Here is a 20,765-nt window from a genome sequence, read left to right as displayed (position 1 = left end):
GCTAAGGCTGTCATGTCTTACTATATCTGGTCTTGTCCTCACATTGACTTGAAAGTAGTTGTATTTACATTCATGTAAACAAAGTGTACTTTCTCTTTTCTTCCAGGTTTAATGCAGAGACTAAGGAACAGAGGAGAGCGGGATCGGGAGAGGGAGAGAGAAAGGGAAATGAGGAGGAGTAGTGGCTTGCGAGCAGGTTCTCGGAGAGATCGGGACAGGTAAGATAGTTTTGTAACTTTTCTTGAATTTTACCTTTTTGGTGAGTTGAAGGTAGGCCTGTAAATAAAAGAATCTCAATTATGGACTGTTTTTTAGAAAATCAAAGTTAATATTTGCATATATACATAATAATTAAAAAATAGTCTAACCAACTGTTATTAAAACATTCTGCTTTAAAAACTCAAGGGCAGTTGAATTATATTTGCTTTTTATTTGTCATTCTCAAGTTTTTAATTTTTGAAACTTTTATTAACTTCATAACAGTCTTACATTTGTTTTAAAATTACAAATGTGGCAATTATGTTATTTAAACCTTTTAACTGTTCTATTAGGATGATTGGCATTTTACTTTTGACTAAAATCTCTAAGAATTATGGGTAGGCTCTTGATTATGGTATTTTAAGGGCCTACTCCCTTAGAATCAAATTCAACTATGCATTGTGAATGTATAGATTTTCAAGTGACAAAATGTAGGTAACCTTTATTTTCTAGCTGTCACATGTTTAGGCATTTCACCGCCTTGGGGTGTGCCGCACCTGGACCAACTTACGCGCTCGGGTTTTCTAGCCTCGTTACTGGTTGTGCTGGTGTTTTCATTTTGCAGACAGAGGAAATGAAGTCATAATAGCTTTGTTCTTCTTTCAGAGACTTTAGAAGACAGCTTTCCATCGACACTAGACCCTTCAGGCCAGCCTCTGAAGGGAACCCTAGTGACGACCCTGATCCTCTGCCAGCACATCGCCAGGCACTTGGAGAAAGACTTTATCCCCGTGTACAAGCGATGCAACCAGTATGTACAGTGCATTTAGCTGCCACTTAACCGGCTGTGCAACATTTTTGTTTTTTTTTTTTTTAATTAAAGTTGGTATTTTTAGAAAGTTGTCAGCTCCCTCCAAGCCATGTGGTTGAGGACTGTGGTAAGAAAGAAGCTTAGGAGGGAACATGTTTGCTGGAGGGTCACTGTGTGTAGCTTGAAGTCTGTTTGGTACCCCCCCCATGCTGCCTTGGCATTCTACCTGTGGTAAAACAATTGTCTGTTGTATTTATTTGTACCCTTATTTGCATAAATTATTGTTACATTCTAAAGCAGATTTTTATCTGTTATCAACCTGTAGCTAGAATACATTGCAAATATTGTACTTCACTGCAGATACGTATTACAAGATTTTTATTTTGAATGTTCTGTCAGGTTTCTTTCATAATATGAAACAAACTGGTTGTGATCTTTGTCTGTCTTTATACATAACTATATGTATATGATATAGCAAAAGAATAATAAAACTGAGAAACCCAGTTATATTTCTTTCATTAAATCCTTAGCCTTTAATGTAGGCATCTTTTTCTCTCTCCTTCCTCCTTCACCACTTGCAGCCCCTTTCTCTTTTTTTCCGACCTAAATGAAAGAAATGTTTCTGGCTCCCTAATAGGAAATAAAAACATGCAAATTGAGTATTTTTGTATGTTTACTCATGAATATCAAAAGCATTACAAAAAGGCTTGCCATACAAATATTAAATAAGCTTTAATAAGACTCGGCTAGCGCATGGACTCTTCATTCCTTACCGAAGTTCTCTATAATTGAACTAGTTTAATAAAATACCCTGCTGGTTCAGTAATTTCTGAATTGTTATATAAGTTTCTTATACATTTTTTTGTGTGTTTTTTTGCGGTTAAGGGTAAGATTAATTTAGACAAGAGGTTTCAGAGAGTAGGGGCAATTAACATTTATTCATCATTTACAGGCATTTGCAAGTAAAATCACTGGCATGTTGTTGGAATTATCCCCAGCCCAGTTGCTTCTCCTTCTAGCAAGTGAAGATTCTCTGAGAGCAAGAGTGGATGAGGCCATGGAGCTCATTATTGCGCACGGACGGTAATGTGTACAGTTAGTTGGGAAGGCGTTTCCGTTTCAGCATCAGCTACTTGATTAGGCGATGTGGATGCCACCATATCTTAGAATTTATACTATACAGCACAAGACTTCAAATGGCTTTTTAAGAGATGGCTTAAAATCCATGATTGAGACATCCGAGTTTCATATGTATTACAAAGAGTTTTAGCAGTCCCTTATGTACCTGATACTTAGAAATTGTAAGAAGTACATCTCAAATTATCCATCACAATACCCCTCATGGCAGAAATTGGGGCGTAATCCCTAAGTTCTTGCCATAAGCATTCAATTTCATTTAGGCCTCCTGATTTATCTTAATCATGCAAGATTTTGCTTTCCCATTGTGTAATATAATTGTTTCAGTATAAAAGTCTTATTTTAAATGTGTAACATATATTACTTACCCTTCTTCTTCCAAGCTGACAAATGACATTAGGAAGATATGCCTTCTGTCCTGGGGCTACTTTGACAGTTTGAGGCTTTGAGGTATTCGTTATTTTAGACGAAAATCTTTTTTTCTCCCCAGTCATGAGGAACTTAGATTACAGGTGGAAAGCAGATAGGCTAAGCACTGGAACTAATAGTCAGTTCCCCTGTTTCAGAGACTTTGAGTGGACCAAGCCAAAGACTATTGCTGGAAGTTTATTTTCTTTGCTATTACTATTTTTCTTCTAGACTTTGTGTGCTATTGTATCCTCTTTCGTGTCTCTGGACGTGTTAGCACACTGACAGAGTTCAGACTGTTACAGAAAAAGTTGAGAGGATATACATATTTGATAAGTTTTTGTGTAAGGTTTGCTAATTTAGTAGTGTTTTCTATGTAATGCTTACATAATATAATATATTATTTATATATAAACACGCAAAATAGAGACTCATAGATAGAGAGCAGGCGGACAGCTCTGGAGGACTGAGCAAAAAGGAAGAAGGACCCACAGATATTAGAGTGGTGATTGCGGGGGGTGGCATAAGAGGGATAAATGGTAATGGAAAAAATACAACACAAAAGAAATAAATTTTACAAAATTAATTCCTATTGTAATTGCCTTCTGAACATTTCCCTGCTCTTCACAATGCTCCCCCGAGCATACGTTTCAGCACCTCTGTGAAGACCGCGTTTATTCTGTCTTAGACTTGAGCTCATTATCTTGAATCAAAGATGGCACGTCTAGTGCTTTTTTGTATGTATTACTGACTTCTCTGTATTAAGACTAGTAAGTGCCCCAGATATTTATTTATTTAAAATCTTAAATGTATTTATACATTCTTATAAATTTGAATTCAAATGTTTTTTTCTACACTAAATTTGAGAAGTTTCAGTTATCTGGAATGTGAAAGGGTTTTTATTTGTTTTTAGGGAAAATGGAGCTGATAGTATCCTGGATCTTGGATTATTAGACTCTTCAGAAAAGGTACAGGTAAGAGATATTTTGTACATGTACTAGTAACGAGTTACCTGAATTACAGAAAGGGAGGAAAGCCATAGTTATGAAAAAATAATGCCTTTATAAGTAAAATGCTTGGTTATAGTAGGAACAAACCAAAGATAAGTGTCATATACAGATTCAGGTAGTAAGATTGGTTTTAATTAGGGCTCAGTGTACCCCTACTCACTGGCTGCCTCCATTTGAGCACAGCCTGAATTAAGCTTTAATTTAGAGATGTCATGAATAGCAGAGGAGAGGCAATAGGAATCCTAGAGCTTATTCCTCAAGTGCTGAGTGTCAAAGCAGCAGGTGGAATGTGATGTACAGTGTAGCAGTTGGAAAGGCTCTTTAGTGTCTGGTGCATTTTCTTCTTAAGCTACCTGAGAACTTCATTTCAGCCAAGATGGAGCAAACCCAGTCTCTTATCTCTTTCACTGCTTACAACTAAAGACTCTGGACACAATGCAAAATAGAATTGCCTGGGGATCCTGAAAAGTAAACGGTAGCACCCAGATTGGAGAGGGAAATCAAAACTTGGAAAACAGTTGTTATGGCATCGTTTCAAGGAGGGGAGAGTAAAGCTGGTCACTGTTATTCCATCTTAACTGGAAGGCAGAGCAAAGGCTTTGAGAGCTAACCTGTGGTAGAAACCACTGTCTGAGTCCAAGACAACCTGAAGAAGTGAATATGCAGAACAGGCCCCAAACAGTACAGTAATAAAAGGCTTTGGCAACCTAATTGGTGCTAGAACCACTGCACACAGGAGGTGACACTTCCACTCTGAAGCTAACCTGGTTGATTGCCCACTAAAGCCAAAACGTCAGCATTCCCTCACAAGACCCCAACTTTCACAACTTAGTATTCGAAGTCCAGGATACACTCCAGAATTACTGAACATGCAAAGAACCAGGAAACACTGACCAATTTTCCCAGGGAAAGAACCAGTGGAAGCTAACGTCGAGATGACCCAGTTGTTAGAAGTATCAAAAACACCAAGGAATAACAAGATAGAGGTTCTAAGCAGAGAAATAGAAACTTTATAAGAGAATGAAAAGAAAATTTCAGAATTAAAAGTACAATGTCTGAAAAAAAAAAAGTATGAATAGGTCAGGAACAGAATGAAGATGACAGCAAAGTGCCAGTCAGTTTGAAGAGTTACACATTATCCATTCTGAAAAACAGAGATTTCAAACGGAACTTTCTGGGGGGGCCATGAATGATTAACTATTCATGTCATTGGGATACCCAGAAAAGAGAACTTGGCAACAGAAAAAATATTTGAAGAAATAATAGCTGAAGCTTCCCCAATTTGATGTAAGACAGACTTACCATTTGAAGAAGGTTGGTGAACTGTGAACAGGATAAAATGAAAGGTGCATGTCCAGACGCATTATAGTCAAACTGCGTTTGTAAAACCAAGGAGTCAGCAGTGCTTTACATGGAGATTAACAGTGATTTCAAAGACTGGATTTCTCATAAAAAACTGTGATGCAGAAGACAATGAAACATCATCCTAAAAATGCTTTAAGAATTATCAACCCAGAATTCTACATCCAGTGAAAATATCTTTAAGGAATTTTCATTAAGTGATTTAATTTACATGAACAGAGCATTTACAGACCTCACATGGCACAAGCTTTGTACATCACAATTCTCAAAGGATGAATTACCAAGTGTGCCTTTAGTGTGTTACACACATAGATTTAAATGTGAATGTTGGCCTACTTACCAGACTTCACTTTGAATGACTAGTTCGTATGTTTTGTTTTTAAAATTAATCTTGGGACTCAACTTGTGATACTGTTGTTAGGAAAACCGAAAGCGTCACGGCTCCAGTCGGAGTGTGGTGGACATGGACCTAGATGACACAGATGATGGCGATGACAACGCCCCTTTGTTCCACCAACCGGGAAAACGAGGGTTCTACACTCCACGGCCTGGCAAAAACACAGAGGCGAGGTTGAATTGTTTCCGAAACATTGGCAGGTAAAATACCCCTAATATTATATTCCGAGTTTTTAAAAATTTCAGTTAATCAGACTTTGTAAAATACATTAGTTTAAAAAATATGTATATATCCAAATCCATAATGATTAGAAATGAGGCTATAGAAAGTTTCTCAAAATACTGTATGTATATTGTATATGTATGTGAGGGGTTATGCATGTTTCTAGAATTGTTTTCGAATTTAAATATTTGTTTTTGCTTTTAGGATTCTTGGACTATGTCTGTTACAGAATGAACTGTGCCCTATCACATTGAATAGACATGTGATTAAAGTGTTGCTTGGTAGAAAAGTAAGTGATTTTAAGGAACTGAACTGCTCTTACAATTGCAAAAATTATCTTTTGTAAAATAATTATATACTAGCATACTGTTTATGGCATTATTTTAATATTAAATTTTAAAGCATTATAGCCATTGTAAATCATTTTCAAGCATTTTCTTTAGTCAAACCCACTGTTGTTTTCTATTAAAACAGCAATGTTATATTATATGTGTGTGTATATATATTATTATTATTTAAAATAAAAACACAAACTCTGACTCTACTGAATTCTTAGCTTCAGAGATCAGACGAGATGGGGTGCCTTCAGGGTGGTATGGCCGTAGACTGACCCTACTGAATCTTTTAAAATTTAATTTTATTTCTTAAAGATTTTATTTATTTATTTTTAGAGAGAAGGGGAGGGAAAGAGAAGAAGAAGGACAGAAACATCAGTGTGGTTGCCTCTTGTGTGCCCCCCACTGGGGACCTGACCTGCAACCCAGACATGTGCCCCAACTGGGAATCGAACCGGTGACCCTTTGGTTCATAGGCCAGTGCTCAATCCACTGAGCCACACCAGTTGGGTGGAAAAAAATATTTTTTTTTAAGATTTTATTTATTTATCTTTAGACAGAGGGAAAGGGAGGGAGAGAGAAAGAAGGAGAGAAACATCAGTGTGTGATTGCCTTTCGTGTGCCCCCAACTGGGAATCTGGCCCACAACCTAGGCATGTGCCCTGACTGGGAATGGAACCAACAACCCCTTGGTTTGCAGTCTGGTGCTTAATCCACTGAGTCACACTAGCTAGGGCTCTATTGGATTCTTAAAAGTAGTCTAGCTAGAAAATGTTCTTGTGCAAAGAAGAACTGGAATTAAAGTTTAGCAGCATACAAGTGTTGCTATGTCTAGCCTTTAACAAGGTTACAAGGTTTATGGAAAAGATCATGGACTTAAATAGATAACAAGTTTAACCCATTGATCTGATCTTTAGCAAGTTACCGAATTCCTTTGCGCATCAGATTTATCATGAATTAGTAATCTATATTTTATAATTATTGTCAAGATTAACAGGATGCATATTTACTTTAGGACTAGTTGCTCAGCGTAATCATTGTTTAATAATTAGTGCTGGTTTTTGCAAATCTGTGATTTTGGAACTTAAAAAAATTACACTTTGGCTTTGAATTTTTTCAAAATAGTCTTACAATATTTTGAAAAAATATTTGAATACTTTTCATACTTTAAAAATTAAATGTGCTATCAGAACCAAAGATTTATTAAGTGTTTCCTCTTTAAATCAGTTGTATGTAGTGGGAGATTATTTTTCATCATTATATCTTCACATTATTCTTTATCATAGATTTTAATGTACTAATGAATCCAGTAAAGACACTTCTTTCATAATTTTCATATGATTACTTTTTTAGGTCAATTGGCATGATTTTGCTTTTTTTGACCCTGTGATGTATGAGAGTTTGCGGCAACTTATCCTTGCTTCTCAGAGTTCAGATGCTGATGCGGTTTTCTCAGCAATGGATCTGGCATTTGCAATTGACCTGTGTAAAGAAGAGGGTGGAGGACAGGTAAAGCAATTTTATGTAGTTTTCTGATTCTGGCAAGAGCATTTGGTTAGTCTGTTGTGTTTTTCTTATGTGGAAACAATTTAGATAGGAGCCAAGAAAGAAAGGAAGAGACATACACAAATACAGAGGAAAAAAACCAGTTAAACAGAAACAGAGAGAGGGGCGCGGGGGAGAGAAACAGAGAAAACAGAGATTGAGAATCAGAAGAGTTTTTGTACTTATTTAGGGCACAAGGTCTGTATCTCTTAGATACTTGCCAGATACAGAATTGTCTTTAGGTTTAAAAATTTAGGAAATTGTTTCATGAACTGTTGAGATTTTTAAATGGCACTGCTGAATTTTCCACAGGTTGAACTTATTCCTAATGGTGTAAATATCCCAGTGACTCCCCAGAATGTGTACGAATATGTGCGGAAATACGCAGAGCACAGAATGTTGGTAGTTGCAGAGCAGCCATTACACGTAAGTGTTTTCTGAACACTGTTACTTGATCTGAAGAGGCTGTATGTGTCCTCCTGTGTGGCAGACTAGTTCATGGTACATTCAGCTTGCTATAAAAGGTCAAAAATTTTAAACCAAAGTGAATTTATTTACAATGTAAATTACACCCAAATCCAGGCCCATTACTCATGTTCTTAGGTGAAACTACTTGTAAAAAACATGTGATCATCAGAAAATTTTGTGGGCAAAAGTTTGGAAGGGATGCTCGTGGGACTGAAATGACTGGGGGTCGACGACCACTCAAACTTTCGTTGACTTACTAGATGGACTCCTAGGACTTGGAGGCAGTTGTGCTCATGGTTATGGCTTATTACAGTGCAAGGGCTCTCAGCAAGGGGTGCAGGCTTCCCTAGTTCTCTCGCTGGGCTAGGGCTGTCACAAAGAACACACTTCTTTCTTTAGCAGTGATTTAGAGCAACACGTGCAGTGCTTGTGCTCAGGGAAGCCTGCTTAAGAATCAGTCTAGTGTTTTTAACTGGAGGCCAGTCCCATAAGTATATTCCTCCTGCCTTCACAACCAGCCATGATTACCGAAAATCAGATTCCCAGAGGGAAGCACATGTTCATCCTAAATCACACTGTATGCGCAAGTAGTCTGGGCAAGTTGTACAGTAGGGTTCATTGCCGGAGACATTCCGAACATCCACATTAGATAGTCATGTAGGCAATATTCCAAAAACCAAGTTCCTGGATACCAGCCAAGGGCCAATCAAGCCCTGCTAAAGAAGAACATCAAGCTTGGTACATTAACTCTTTCCTCTTCTAGGGAAAATGTGTGTTTATGTAGATTAGGACTGGCAGTGGCAGATGTTTCAGATCCTTGCACTGGGAATGACTGTGCAGGCTCTGGAGCCCGCTGTCAGGGTTCCGGTCATGGCTGTAGCACCCTCTGTCTGAGGTGTGACAGGAGCAAACTACTTAGTTCTTTGTGCCTTGCTTCCCTCCTCTGAAAAATGAGGACAGGGTTAAATGAATTAATACATGTAAGGTGCTTAGATCAGTTCTTGGCATATGGTAATTATTCCTCAGTTAGCTTCTAGATTTGGGGTTTGTGTTGGGGAAGTTTGTTTTGTCATAATAATATCTATGCTAGGATGTTGGGAGGATAGCACATTCAACAGATGAAGCTATTCTTGTTTATTTAATGACTACCTTCTTGGTTGTTAATACAATTAAAAAATTTACTTCAGTTAATGACTGCTGTGTAATACTACTTCACCTTTGAAATGAAGCCTATCCATCACCCCTCCCTTTGCCTCTCTTTTGAATCTACTAATATGAAATTAAAAATGCAGAACTTAATGTTTTTCTCTCTAGTTTAAAAGGAGAAGTAGTATTTTTAGAGAGAAGCTGCTAAAATTAGATATTAGGCTTTAACAACAATAAAGATTACATGCAAAAGTACCAATGATAAAAGGATACTTTTGGAAATTCTCTAGGCAATGAGGAAAGGTCTACTGGATGTGCTTCCAAAAAACTCATTAGAAGATTTAACAGCAGAAGATTTTAGGCTTTTGGTGAATGGCTGTGGTGAAGTTAATGTGCAAATGCTGATCAGCTTTACCTCTTTCAACGATGAATCAGGTATGAAGTTTTTGAAATGTTTATTTAAGGAATAAGTTACACAGATGGTTTGGTCAGTCAGCATTTTCTGAGTTCCTACTTTTTAGATACGTTTATAGGGCTTTGGAAATGCAGTATTACTCAGATGCTTAAAAGTTTTGTTTTTTTAACATGATTGACGATGGCTTAGCATTAGGCTTTTATTGCTTATTTTTTCTAGGTTTTAAGGAATATATAGTTTGTAAAAAAGTAAAAATTCTTTGTAGTGAGCAACTGTGTGAAAAGGATTTTATATACTAACAAGAAAAAACAATTCATGTGACAATTCCATTGACTTTCCTGATTCATGTCTCTTAAACTCTGTAAAGAATTTGACTGCGTGGTATTTGCTTTGTGGAACGGGACCCAAAGCGCACTTACAAAGACGTGGCAGCACACAAACACACGGAGAATCTAAAAAGAGTAAAGAGAGGTGGGGATAACCTCCCTAGAATAACACTGACCTACAGTGCTTGGTTTGCTGCAGCTCTTTCTTTCCCAAGTCCTGTCTGTAGTCTAGGAATAGGCTTCATAGCTGTGACTAGACGATAAAAACACCAGAAGCTCCAAGAAATTTATTATGAGAAGATTATACCTATAGCCCAAGATTATTGCATACATTGAAGTGCCCATTTTTTCACCTTTATTTTTCATATTCTGTAAACAACTTCAGCCAAATTATAGTAAGTTAAATTTGGATACATTTTCTTGTTTTTTTCTTCATGCTTGGTAGCATATATATCATTGTATAATAGTTTTTGTACTACCTTTTCATACAGTTTTCATTACTTTTGAGGTAAGAATTTGTCTCATTTACAAGTCAAAAAGCTAGGAGATGAAAGAATATATCTAAAGATACTCCGGGTATGATCCTCAGATCAGCAGCAGCATCTGCAGTTTTCTAGAAATGAAAAATGTCTGGTTTCTTTTCCCCACTCCTCCCTATAGACCTTGTGAATGAGAATCTGCATTTTAAAAAGATCTCTAAGTGGTTTGTAAACTCATTAAAATTTAGAAGCACTGGCTTAAGATCATGAGAAGAATCCTGACTTTCAGATGGGATTAAAGTCATGTGATTATCAGTTTTGAGACTGAAGGTTCATTTTTCTTGTCTTGGTTATCTTGAGTCAGGATTGACTAATAAACTATAGGGATTTTACATTATGCAACTGGTCCTTATTTCCTGTATTAAAAATTAGACCTAAATAACATTTTAATTATATATATATATATATATTATAATAAGAAATACTCTAAAAATATAACTACTGGTACAGTATATTGAGTTTACGTTCTTCAATCTTAGGAGAAAATGCCGAGAAGCTCTTACAGTTCAAGCGTTGGTTCTGGTCAATAGTAGAGAAGATGAGCATGACAGAGCGGCAAGATCTTGTAAGTTAAGTTCACCAAGTTGTAGAAGAAGATATAAAATGTTAAAATAATTGTGTATGACAGCCTTTTGTTTGGAGTTTTTAATGGTTGGCTATTTAAATTTTGGTTAAACTGTAGAAGGTCAGAAGTAACGGGTAGTTTTGCAACTCTGCAACAGAACAGCTGAAGGATTATCTGAATAGTACCTTGATTACTATTCATACACTAGCAATAGAGTAGCTTAATTGTGATATGTGGATATTACACCTATGATTTTAATCTCATTATTACTTACTAACTTAGAAGCTGAAGTCAGATGTTAACTTTTATCACAGTGAAAAAGTATGTCATAAAGTCAATGGAATTTATCTCCAACCTAGAATATATCCATAACCAAATAACTTGTCCGTTAATCTTGAAATGGAAGTCTCCACTAGATGTTCTTGTAAAAATTTGAGGAACGTTTCCCTCACTGAACTAGTCTTAGTTCTCAGTAATCTAAACTAGATTATTGATGCAATGTATAAAAATGATCCCATTTCTAGATACATCCCCAGTTTTATTTGAGAGGGGGAAATGGTTAGTTACTTGTGCAGGAAAGCACAAACTTGTGGTTTTCCATTGACTTTCAATTCAGGCAGTAACTTAACTTTGGGGAAGGGAGGGGGTCCAGTGTTTAGTACTCCTTAATCTTTACACGTGTGTCCCCCCCAAGTCTTCCAGTATTTCTTCACTAATATTTCAGTTTGTTCAACAGTCCTGGTGATTTCCATTTAGATTGTTCCGTAGGTAAATTCTGTATAATTGGTTCCATATAACTTTGCTTTCCCAGTCTTGTGGACTGTAAAGTCCCTACCTGTGCTAGTACCATATCTGTCCTCATTGCTTTCAGGAGCACCTAAATAGCTTAGGGTTATACCACTTACAGTCAGTCTTTGAATTTGGGAACCTTCTTTCTCTGTAACAGGCAGCATACTCTGTAAGATCCACCAGAAACCGAAATAGAAATGATTGGCTATCTAGTATGAATCTAAGGTATCTATTTTTATCTATTCCCTAGTTTTAATTTTCTGCTGCTTTTAAATCAGTACATCCTTTGTCCAGCTAGTCAAAATTAAATCTCAGTGCAGTTTCTGCTTTCCCAGAAGAGAAATATGCTAACTCTTCAGTCTTGAGACAGAAAGACAGAATCTCTCTCTATGAAGGAAGGCCTCAATATTTCCAATCAATATCTTTAATTTGTGAGCTTCACTTTTAAATGCCTGTATGAAGTCTATTCCGGGGGCTCAAGCAGTATATCAAAGTGTCTTTTCTCTCTCCTCTTCCCTTTCCTTCACATACTGTTGGCTTTGCCCTGATGTGTTTGAGGGGAAGTGCTGAGGGATATAAGAATATAACAGGGTTTCCCCAACTGTTATCCCTTGAATTATTAGTCCTGCAAATTATAAGGTCTCTAGAATTAATGGTATTTCTCATAAAACTATGCTTCAGGAAATAGCAGATTAGTTCGTTTAGGTTTCCTAGTCACTCTGGGATATTGAATATGCAGGGCCCAGCAGAAGAAGTAAGGCCTGCTTGAGTGAGGCTGGTAGAGTAATAATATGGGTATAATAATTTATAGTTTTAATTTGAGCATTTCACTTAAAATGTCATGTAGTGTGTTTGAGTATGATATTGTTATGTTACAGAATTACATACTTATGATTTTGTAATAAAAGATTTTGTAATAAAAGAGGGCATTATTTGTGCTGGACCCTGTATTTGTCTGTTTAGTTGTGCACTATAAATGCATTAGATTTTAAAAGCTTTACCTTAAGAGATAGGCACTGTGTTTAATTATCACTAAAGAATGGTATACATGTATAGATGTATGGATCAATGTGGAATGGTATGTATTAATAAAAATAAATCAACTATATAAACATTACAGGAAAGCATATCCTTGGTTATCATATGTAAGTAAAAATTGAAGTAGAAGTTAACATTCATCTTATGTCACACAAAATAGGTATGTGGTAAAACTCAATGTTAATGTGGCTTATTACATGGATTTTGATGTACAGATTACTATTATAAAGTTATTCTGTATCACAGCGTAGCACTGAAAATACTGGGTTGTTTTGCTAGTAGATAAATTGCAAAATAAATTTTTTTGGTAACTTGCATGAATTTTTTAACTTCTTTTGATAACCTGTATGAAATTTTGGAAGACTTCATGTATTTTTTCCACTAAGCAGTTCTCCATGCAGTTGAGCCATTGGAAAGGACCTTAGTGAACATTTGGCCCGATGGCCTCACGGTACAGATGAGAAGCTGAGTACCTGAAACACAGCTGCTTTTCCACACACCTGGCACTTTTTTTTCCCTTTTATCCCCAAACCTTTCCTTTTCAGTACAGAGAAATAAATTTAAAACCCAGTTCGAAATATATCTGAACACCCTTTTGTAGGTTTTAACACAAGAAGGGGCTCTGTGTGTATATTTGCCAGAATTAAGGGTTGAATGTTAATCTGTTAAAAGCCAAAACTGTAATTACTGTATTCCTGTCTAGGTTTACTTTTGGACATCAAGCCCATCATTGCCAGCCAGTGAGGAAGGATTTCAGCCGATGCCCTCAATCACAATAAGGCCACCAGATGACCAGCATCTTCCTACTGCGAATACGTGCATTTCTCGGCTTTACGTCCCACTCTATTCCTCTAAACAGATTCTCAAACAGAAATTGCTACTCGCCATTAAGACCAAGAATTTTGGTTTTGTGTAGAGTATAAAAAGTGTGTACTGCTGTGTAATATTACTAGCTAATTTTGTAGATTTTTTTCCATTTGTCTATAAAAGTTTATGGAAGTCAATGCTGTCACACCCCCTGGAGGTACCTTACAGAGATTAAGTGCAAACATTCCTTGCTGAGTTTGTAGCATAAAGGCCTGAGGAGCACTAGCAACATTTGACCATAATGGTTTGCTAGTCAACAACTTCTGGGTCGCACCCCAGCCAAAGATGACAGCAGAACAACATAATTTACACTGTGATTTATCTTTTTGCTGAGGGGGAAAAATGTAAAATGTTCTGAAAATTCACTGCTGCCTTTGTGGAAAGTGTTTCAGCAAAGGTTCTTGTATAGAGGGAATAGGGAATTTCAAAATAAAAAATTAAGTATGTTCTGTGTTTTCATTTTAACTTTTTTATGGTGTTTAATTAATTTGTGGTTGGCTGCAATTGTGTATCATGTATATGGAACTTGTAAAAAGTTCTGGACATTCAGATCTTAGAGATAAAATCACTTTTACCTATGAAAACCACTTATTGCGGTTTATTTGGCTGCGTTGAGCTCTAGGATATTAAATGATATCACTAATATTTTGCATGTAATTGTTCATTTGAGCGAGGGCACTTTTTTTGTACATACGATGGGGCCAATGCACAATACTTGATCACAATCGACTTTTTTTTTCTTTGTATCCCTATTTCAACGAGAGGTCAGCCAGGAGGTTACTGCACTTCAGTTCTAACTAGACATTTGTACTAAGGTATTTCAGTTATGTAAACTCAGCCTGGGCACTTTCTGATAACTGTAAAATGTTTTATAAGATCATGACTATTGAAGATACATTTTGGAAAATTTTAAATGTTCGTGAGCAGCTTAACTACTTTTGTATCTAGCCTTTTTTAAGTATCTTGTTACATTTTTTTAAATAAATTACAGAAGAAATGTCAAGTAATATTGAAGAAACAATAGTTTTTATTTATGTAGTTGTACATTTTTAAACTAAGGGCAATACATGGACACGGTTATGTGCATAAAATTTTTTGATTTAAAGAACTGAAAGTTTATATACACATGGACTAAAAAAACCAAGAAATTCAGCCCACATTTTACAGTTAGCAGAGAATCCTGAATGGCACTGGCCAGGCCACGTTTTCTTTTTACAAATGGGGGAAGTGACCTTGGGACCCTTACTTGGCATAGGAAGTTAACTCACTTAATAGCTACTTAATAACTGAGAGGTTCCTTTTTGATGACCCATTAATTATGTAGCCTAGGACCAATATCTCTAAATTCCTGTGGTTTTAGTAGCATAAGTTGATGGCATAATAAGGAACACTTTTCTTCATGAAGTCTTTAATAAAGTGACTTAAACTGTTCGCTTCATACATTGAAAATGAGGAGAGAAATTCTTTGGAATCTCTCCTACCTTTCAGTTTCTTCATAGGACTCCTGGCCTTCGGGATATTTTTCATGTTCAAAGGCACTACACTTTTATTATATAACTTCCTGCAGAAGACGGAACCACATGATATTCTCAGCCCTGCTGACATAGTAAATATTAAAAACTAAAATGATAGTGAAACTCATTGTATTAACTTAAAACACAACATGCTGTGTTAGATTTGTGTAAATTAACCAAAGGTAATTTTACAAAGTAAGACATTGGTTTTTATGTCTAAATGCTATTTCTGAGTAAATGAAATAGTAATTAGATTAAGAGCTGATCATTGATGTGTCTGAAATAGATAAAATTTATATATTACCTTCTGTATGCACATGATGGGGTTGATAAAATATGAAATGAGAACAAACTAGATATGAATAGGACATTTGAAACCCTAATTGTGAACTTATTTTTAATAATTACTGAGAGAATGAAAATATTTAAAATAATGCAAAATGTCTCAAGTCTTCCTAAATCAAGATTTTTGGTTAAAATGCTTTTAGGAATATTAAAAGCAGAATGAATTTTTTTTTTTAAGTAAAGCATAAAATGGTTCTAAATGTAAAATAAAGTCATGTAAAATAAAGTTCTCTTTTGGTCTTGTTCAGTGATTAAATCTAATAGACTTGAAAACAAATTTAGGAAGAGAAGACCAAGAATGAACTTTACTGAGGGTTTCCAAAGTTCTGCTGCTTTTACTCTTTTCTTACATCATCTAAATATCAAAGACTCCATAATGACTTACGCGGGGCAGGCTTGAGAGGGCTTTTAAAGAGTGTGATTTCACTATTTAGTATTTGTTCTAAAGATTTCTCTCCCAAAGATACTATCTTTGTGAGTTTAAAGGTAGCAATTTCTAGGTCTAAATGCAAACGGAGATACATTCCCCTGCGGCAGTTCTCATGTGACTGAGGCATAGCGTTCTCTTGTGGGACTTGTTAGTGCACATCTCAGTCACGCTCAGGTTCAGTGTGTCTCAAATGGAGGACAGAAGTCTTTATTCTTAAACAGGATTCCAGGGAATTCTGAAACACTACCCAAAGAGCATTACTTTTTATTAAAAATATAAATTCCCCTCTTGGTAAGCTCCCAGGAGCCACATCTTTCCTACTTACAACCATGGAAAAGTACTTCCGTTCATCGCCTTGTCCTGAGGAAGGTTCTTCCTCCTGATAAATGGCTGGTTAGAAGTGCCTCCGATAAACTGCCTGGACAGTGAGAGGGAGTGTTTTCCTTTTTGGAAATGTTTTCGATATTTACATTGACCTAAGTAAGTCAGCATGAACATACAGATAACTCGTCTACACCTCATTTGATTAATGTAGAAATCAAAGTGTGACTTTATTCATGTCAAGATAGGTTAAATATAAGGAAAGTATATTACCTCTTAAAAAATATGTATTACTGGACTATTATGACTGTAGCATGAAGTTTCTCTTAATTACTAACCTTTGTTAGTACTTATGTGCCAGGCACTTGGTCAAGTGCTTTACATTTACTATATTTCATTTTATTCTACAAGATAAAGCCTATTACCAGCCTCTTGGATAGGAAACTAGACACAGGTTAAACAATGTGCTCCAGGCTACACAGCTAGTAAGTGTGAAGTGAGGCACCTCTCTAGGCATTCTGGGGCTCACATTCCTCGGGATCGGTGACACAATTTTGTGGAAGGTACGATTATAAGCCAGTGAGTTGGTCACTGAAGTTTCTTATCACCCCATTCTAATATCGGGTGGGGGTGAGTGTTCCTCCACACCATCAAGCGATGCTGTGATACCAGCTGGGTGTCCTACCATTCACCTCAGTTCTGACACTGTACCTGAAGACAGTATCAGCTTCCACAGGTAAAGGGCTCAGTCCCCTAAGACCAGACTCCAGACGCCAGCTGCAAGCTCAGCTTGTTACCTGTACATCTGACAGGCTATATACGTCAATGTTTTGTACCAGTGGTTCCTGTGACTCCTTCCTTGGGTTTGGTTAATTTGCTAGAGCAGTTCACAGACCTCAGAGAAACATTTTACTTATTAGATCACCAGTTTATTACAAAGATGTAACTTAAAAGCCAGATGAGAGATAAGCATAGGGAAAGGAGGAGGAGCTTCCATGTTCTCCAATATGCCACTGTCCCCAAATCTCAACTGTTCACCAACCTGGAAGCTCTCAGAACCCTGACCGTGGGGGGTTTTACCGAGCTTCATTACATAGGCATGGCTAAAGTCCTTGGCCATTGGTGACTGGTTCAACCTCCAGCCCCTCTCCGCTCCCTGGCTGTAGGGTGGGTTAGCCCTCAAGTTCCAACCCTATTGTCACCAGGCATCCTTGGCAACCAGCCCCTATCCTTGGGTGCAGTCCAAAAGCTACCTCATTAACAACAAAAGACACCTTTATCATTTTTATCAGGTAGGAAATCCCAAGGGTTTTAAAAGCTCTGTGCCATAAACAGGGAAAAGACCAAGTATGTATGTATTATAAACCGCAGTATCACAGTATACCCCTGGTCTTTGAACACAAATACCTACAGCAAAACAATCATAAAGGTCAAAGAATAACGGCAAATTACTAGAATCCTATTCAGTCCACAACTATGCAGTCCATCATTGAGAGTGGCCACTCGGGTGTGCGGGCTTCCACTTGATTGTGTCAGGTTTCAAAAGCAGGAGAGGAATCAGATGTGTATGGCTTCACCCCACATCTGGTGTAATTGAACAAAGGAACTACCATTTTTAAAAAATGTTTAAAAGATTTTTTTATTTTTAGAGAGAAGGGAAGAGAGGGAGAGAAACATCAATGTGGGAGAACACTGATCAGTTGCCTCCCCCACTCGGGACTGAATCCGCAACCCAGGCACATGCCCTGACTGGAAATTGAACTGGCCACTTTTCACTTTCAGGATGATGCCACCTTAGTCAGGGCTCTTCCCCACCCCCCCCAAATCCTCACCTGAGGATATGTTTATTGACTTCAGGCGAGGAGAGACCTTGATGAGAGAGAAACATCAATTGGTTGCCTCCCTTATGTACCCTGACTGGGAATCGAACCCATAACCTTTCAGTGTATGGGATGATGCTCCAACCAACTGAGCCACCTGGCCAGGGTGGAACTATCATCTCTTGCTCTGAGCCTCTTTCAGTATGGTAATGCAATATGGGATATCCCTAATTACATAACCATTTCTTCATTCCTTTACTCATAACTACTATATTTCCTTCTCTCCATTTATGCCCCAACTTTTCCACCTTTGGAAAGGACCTTAGGTTCTGCCACTCTGCTTGCCTACATTGCAGACAGCAATACTAGTCCAGCAAGTCCTTCCCACTTCAGATAAGGTAAGGTTACAAAGGTGTAGAACTAGTGGGCTATTTTTACCACCAGGCAATACAGCTGAATTCACTGTTAGCCCCAGTTTGGCAGATGGGGTGAAGGGACATCCTGCCCCATCAGACCCTTGGGAACTCCAAGTTTAAAAGCAGAGTTTCTTGCTGAGGAATCATTCCTGCTTCTAGCCCTTGTAGTTGCAGCAGCCCTGGTCCTGTGACCACCGCATCAAGTAAAAGAAAAAAAAGTTGAAGTGATGTGAGGAAGAAAGAGTATCAGCATCTTTCTAATTTCCTCTTCTCCAGATCCGACAGAAAAACCTACCCAGCAAGGAGACTCCTTTAGCCCCACTCATACTCATGTTGAGTGTGAGTATGACACATTAACCACCACTGTTTTAATCACTCATTCCAATTCCCTCCCAAACTAACCGAGGAGAGATCTCTCTGCCCACTGTTGAACATTATGGGCTATAAATTATGTTTGCTCCTCGGTCTGAAGAACTAACAATAAACTCTGAAGTTCAAGCAACTTGATTTGATCTGAACCTTTCTGTTCCACGACCTCTACGATGGCCTGATTAGTAGTGTACTTGGAAGCTACCAGAGTAATTTCCCACCCCAATAAGTGCTTTACAAGAAATATCAAATCCATACAACAATCTTATTGGGAAGGAATTATTATTATTATTATCCTACAAATGAGAAAACAGTGTCAAGAGGCTAAGTAACATGTCCAAGGTAGCACAGCTAATAAACAGGGGAGCTCAAATTCATGCCCATGGTATGGTTCTAAAATTCATATTCTTTTTCACTAAGCTCATTTATTTTCATATCTTCAGTAGCAAATATTATCTGACAGACATACTATTTGATGACTTTAATTAAATAACAGAATTTTTGCTCTTAATTTGCCATGTGGCCTATGATAAACGATCTAACTTCTTTAAAACTCAGTTTTCTCATACAATTTATTGTATTACTTAAAGGTTATATATGTAAAAATGTTATTCTACACTTGACACCTGGTAGTTACCCCAGAAAGGATAAATGAGTCTCACCCCCTACTCTAGGGCAAGTTTTAGAAAGAACTTTCCGTTGTTTTCAAAGCTGAATTTTTTTCCTATTTACCCCACTTCACACAGCTATCCACAAAACAGGTGCGTGTTGTTCAAGGCTTAAAGGTTCAGCTTCAAGCTACCTAAACAAATCTCTTTCACCTCATTTTAGATCAAACTATTTTTTTCCTTTTGTTGTACTTTTCTTTAGATAGTTCCCCTGAGAGTCGGGTCTTGGTAATTCAACCAAATTATTGTGACCATCAGTAGCCACTGCCTGTACTGTTACAGGAGAGAATTTCCTGCCTCCACGGCTTTAACTTTTGGCCTTGTAAAGAGCACTTGGCAAGAAGACTGTGCAGTCGACTACTTTCTAGGTGGGTAGTCTTATCTATCCTAAGTCTGCGTTTCTTCACCTGCAACGTGAGGGCCACTGCTATCGCTACTTCAGAGATGTGCTCACAACTAAATGACTTAATTTATATAAGGTGCTTAGGATGGCGCCTGACACTTTGTAAGAACTCAATCTACATGACGAAAAGCTCAGTTTGTTTAAACAATTTCAGAGCTTTCAAAGTATTTTCCTAAATTGAGTCATTTTCCCCTCTGACCCTTACGCCCCACCTACTCCGCGCACAGGCACACTTGTCCCTGCACCCCTTCTTGGCGGAGCGTAAATACAAAACAAGGCAGCGTTCCCTCCTCCTTCGTTTGCTGGCGGTGCCGCAGGTTTTTTCTCCCACCAAGAGTGTGGCTTCCCCCCACCACTTCGCACAAGGATGGCGCTTTCTCCTTATCATCTCATCCGGAATGTGGTCCTACCGCCACCTGGCCATCTCTCGGGACAGACCGAGTTAGCGCGACATACCGGGTTCCTGGGGCACCGCGAGAGCTGCGGGGGAATCGCGACCTGGAGAGGTGACCTAGCGTGACGGACACCTCCGGTCCGTACCAGGGCAGTGGAGCACGAAGTTGCCAAGGAAGGTGGGGCCGCACGTACCTCGGGCCGCAGGCGGGGAATCGAGGCCCGGCAGGCTCCGGCGAGCTCCCAGGCTAGGCAGGCGGGAGGCGGGGCGGGCGCAGAGGATGGGGCGGGGCCAGCCGGGGAGGCGGGCCCTTGAGGTGGTGTAGCCCGGGCAAGCCTGGTGAGTCCGTACTGGGTAGGAAGGAGGCGGGGCCGGGGCACTGGAGTGGGGCGGGGCTAGCCGGAGTGGGCGAGTCCATGAGACAGGGAAGGCAGGACCGGGCCTACGCAGCGAGAATCCCTCACTGGGCAGACGAGAAAGCAGGGGCGGTGCAGCGGGGCGAGGCGG

At 38.3% G+C, this 20,765-nt stretch overlaps 1 protein-coding gene and 1 long non-coding RNA gene across 7 annotated transcripts in view; one reads left to right on the top strand and one right to left on the bottom strand.

The window, feature by feature from the left end:
- UBR5 (ubiquitin protein ligase E3 component n-recognin 5) overlaps nucleotides 1-15,638 on the top strand; it is a 124,287-nt gene extending 108,649 nt beyond the window's left edge. For all 6 annotated transcript variants that reach the window (XM_045860999.1, XM_045860998.1, XM_045860996.1 and 3 more), the window contains exons 49-59: nucleotides 107-218; nucleotides 865-1,009; nucleotides 1,962-2,092; nucleotides 3,468-3,528; nucleotides 5,348-5,523; nucleotides 5,750-5,834; nucleotides 7,234-7,389; nucleotides 7,738-7,851; nucleotides 9,330-9,474; nucleotides 10,799-10,884; nucleotides 13,415-15,638. In XM_045860999.1, the coding sequence (XP_045716955.1) occupies nucleotides 107-218; nucleotides 865-1,009; nucleotides 1,962-2,092; nucleotides 3,468-3,528; nucleotides 5,348-5,523; nucleotides 5,750-5,834; nucleotides 7,234-7,389; nucleotides 7,738-7,851; nucleotides 9,330-9,474; nucleotides 10,799-10,884; nucleotides 13,415-13,627 (1,424 nt within the window). In that variant the 3' untranslated portion in view covers nucleotides 13,628-15,638. The remainder of the gene's footprint in view (nucleotides 1-106; nucleotides 219-864; nucleotides 1,010-1,961; nucleotides 2,093-3,467; nucleotides 3,529-5,347; nucleotides 5,524-5,749; nucleotides 5,835-7,233; nucleotides 7,390-7,737; nucleotides 7,852-9,329; nucleotides 9,475-10,798; nucleotides 10,885-13,414) is intronic.
- LOC123833025 lies at nucleotides 175-20,540 on the bottom strand. The gene is made up of 4 exons (XR_006788153.1): nucleotides 20,453-20,540; nucleotides 5,267-5,474; nucleotides 4,867-5,020; nucleotides 175-276 (listed from the first exon to the last, which is right to left on the bottom strand). It is a non-coding gene; the product is annotated as an uncharacterized LOC123833025 (long non-coding RNA).
- Nucleotides 20,541-20,765: the final 225 nt, after the last annotated feature.

Source organism: Phyllostomus hastatus, unplaced genomic scaffold (assembly GCF_019186645.2).
Source record: "Phyllostomus hastatus isolate PE091 unplaced genomic scaffold, TTU_PhHast_1.1 phas_scaffold_21, whole genome shotgun sequence".
Lineage (NCBI taxonomy): Eukaryota > Metazoa > Chordata > Mammalia > Chiroptera > Phyllostomidae > Phyllostomus > Phyllostomus hastatus.
The sequence above is the reverse complement of the archived record's forward strand: the minus strand, read 5'-3'. Positions and strand labels throughout refer to the sequence as shown.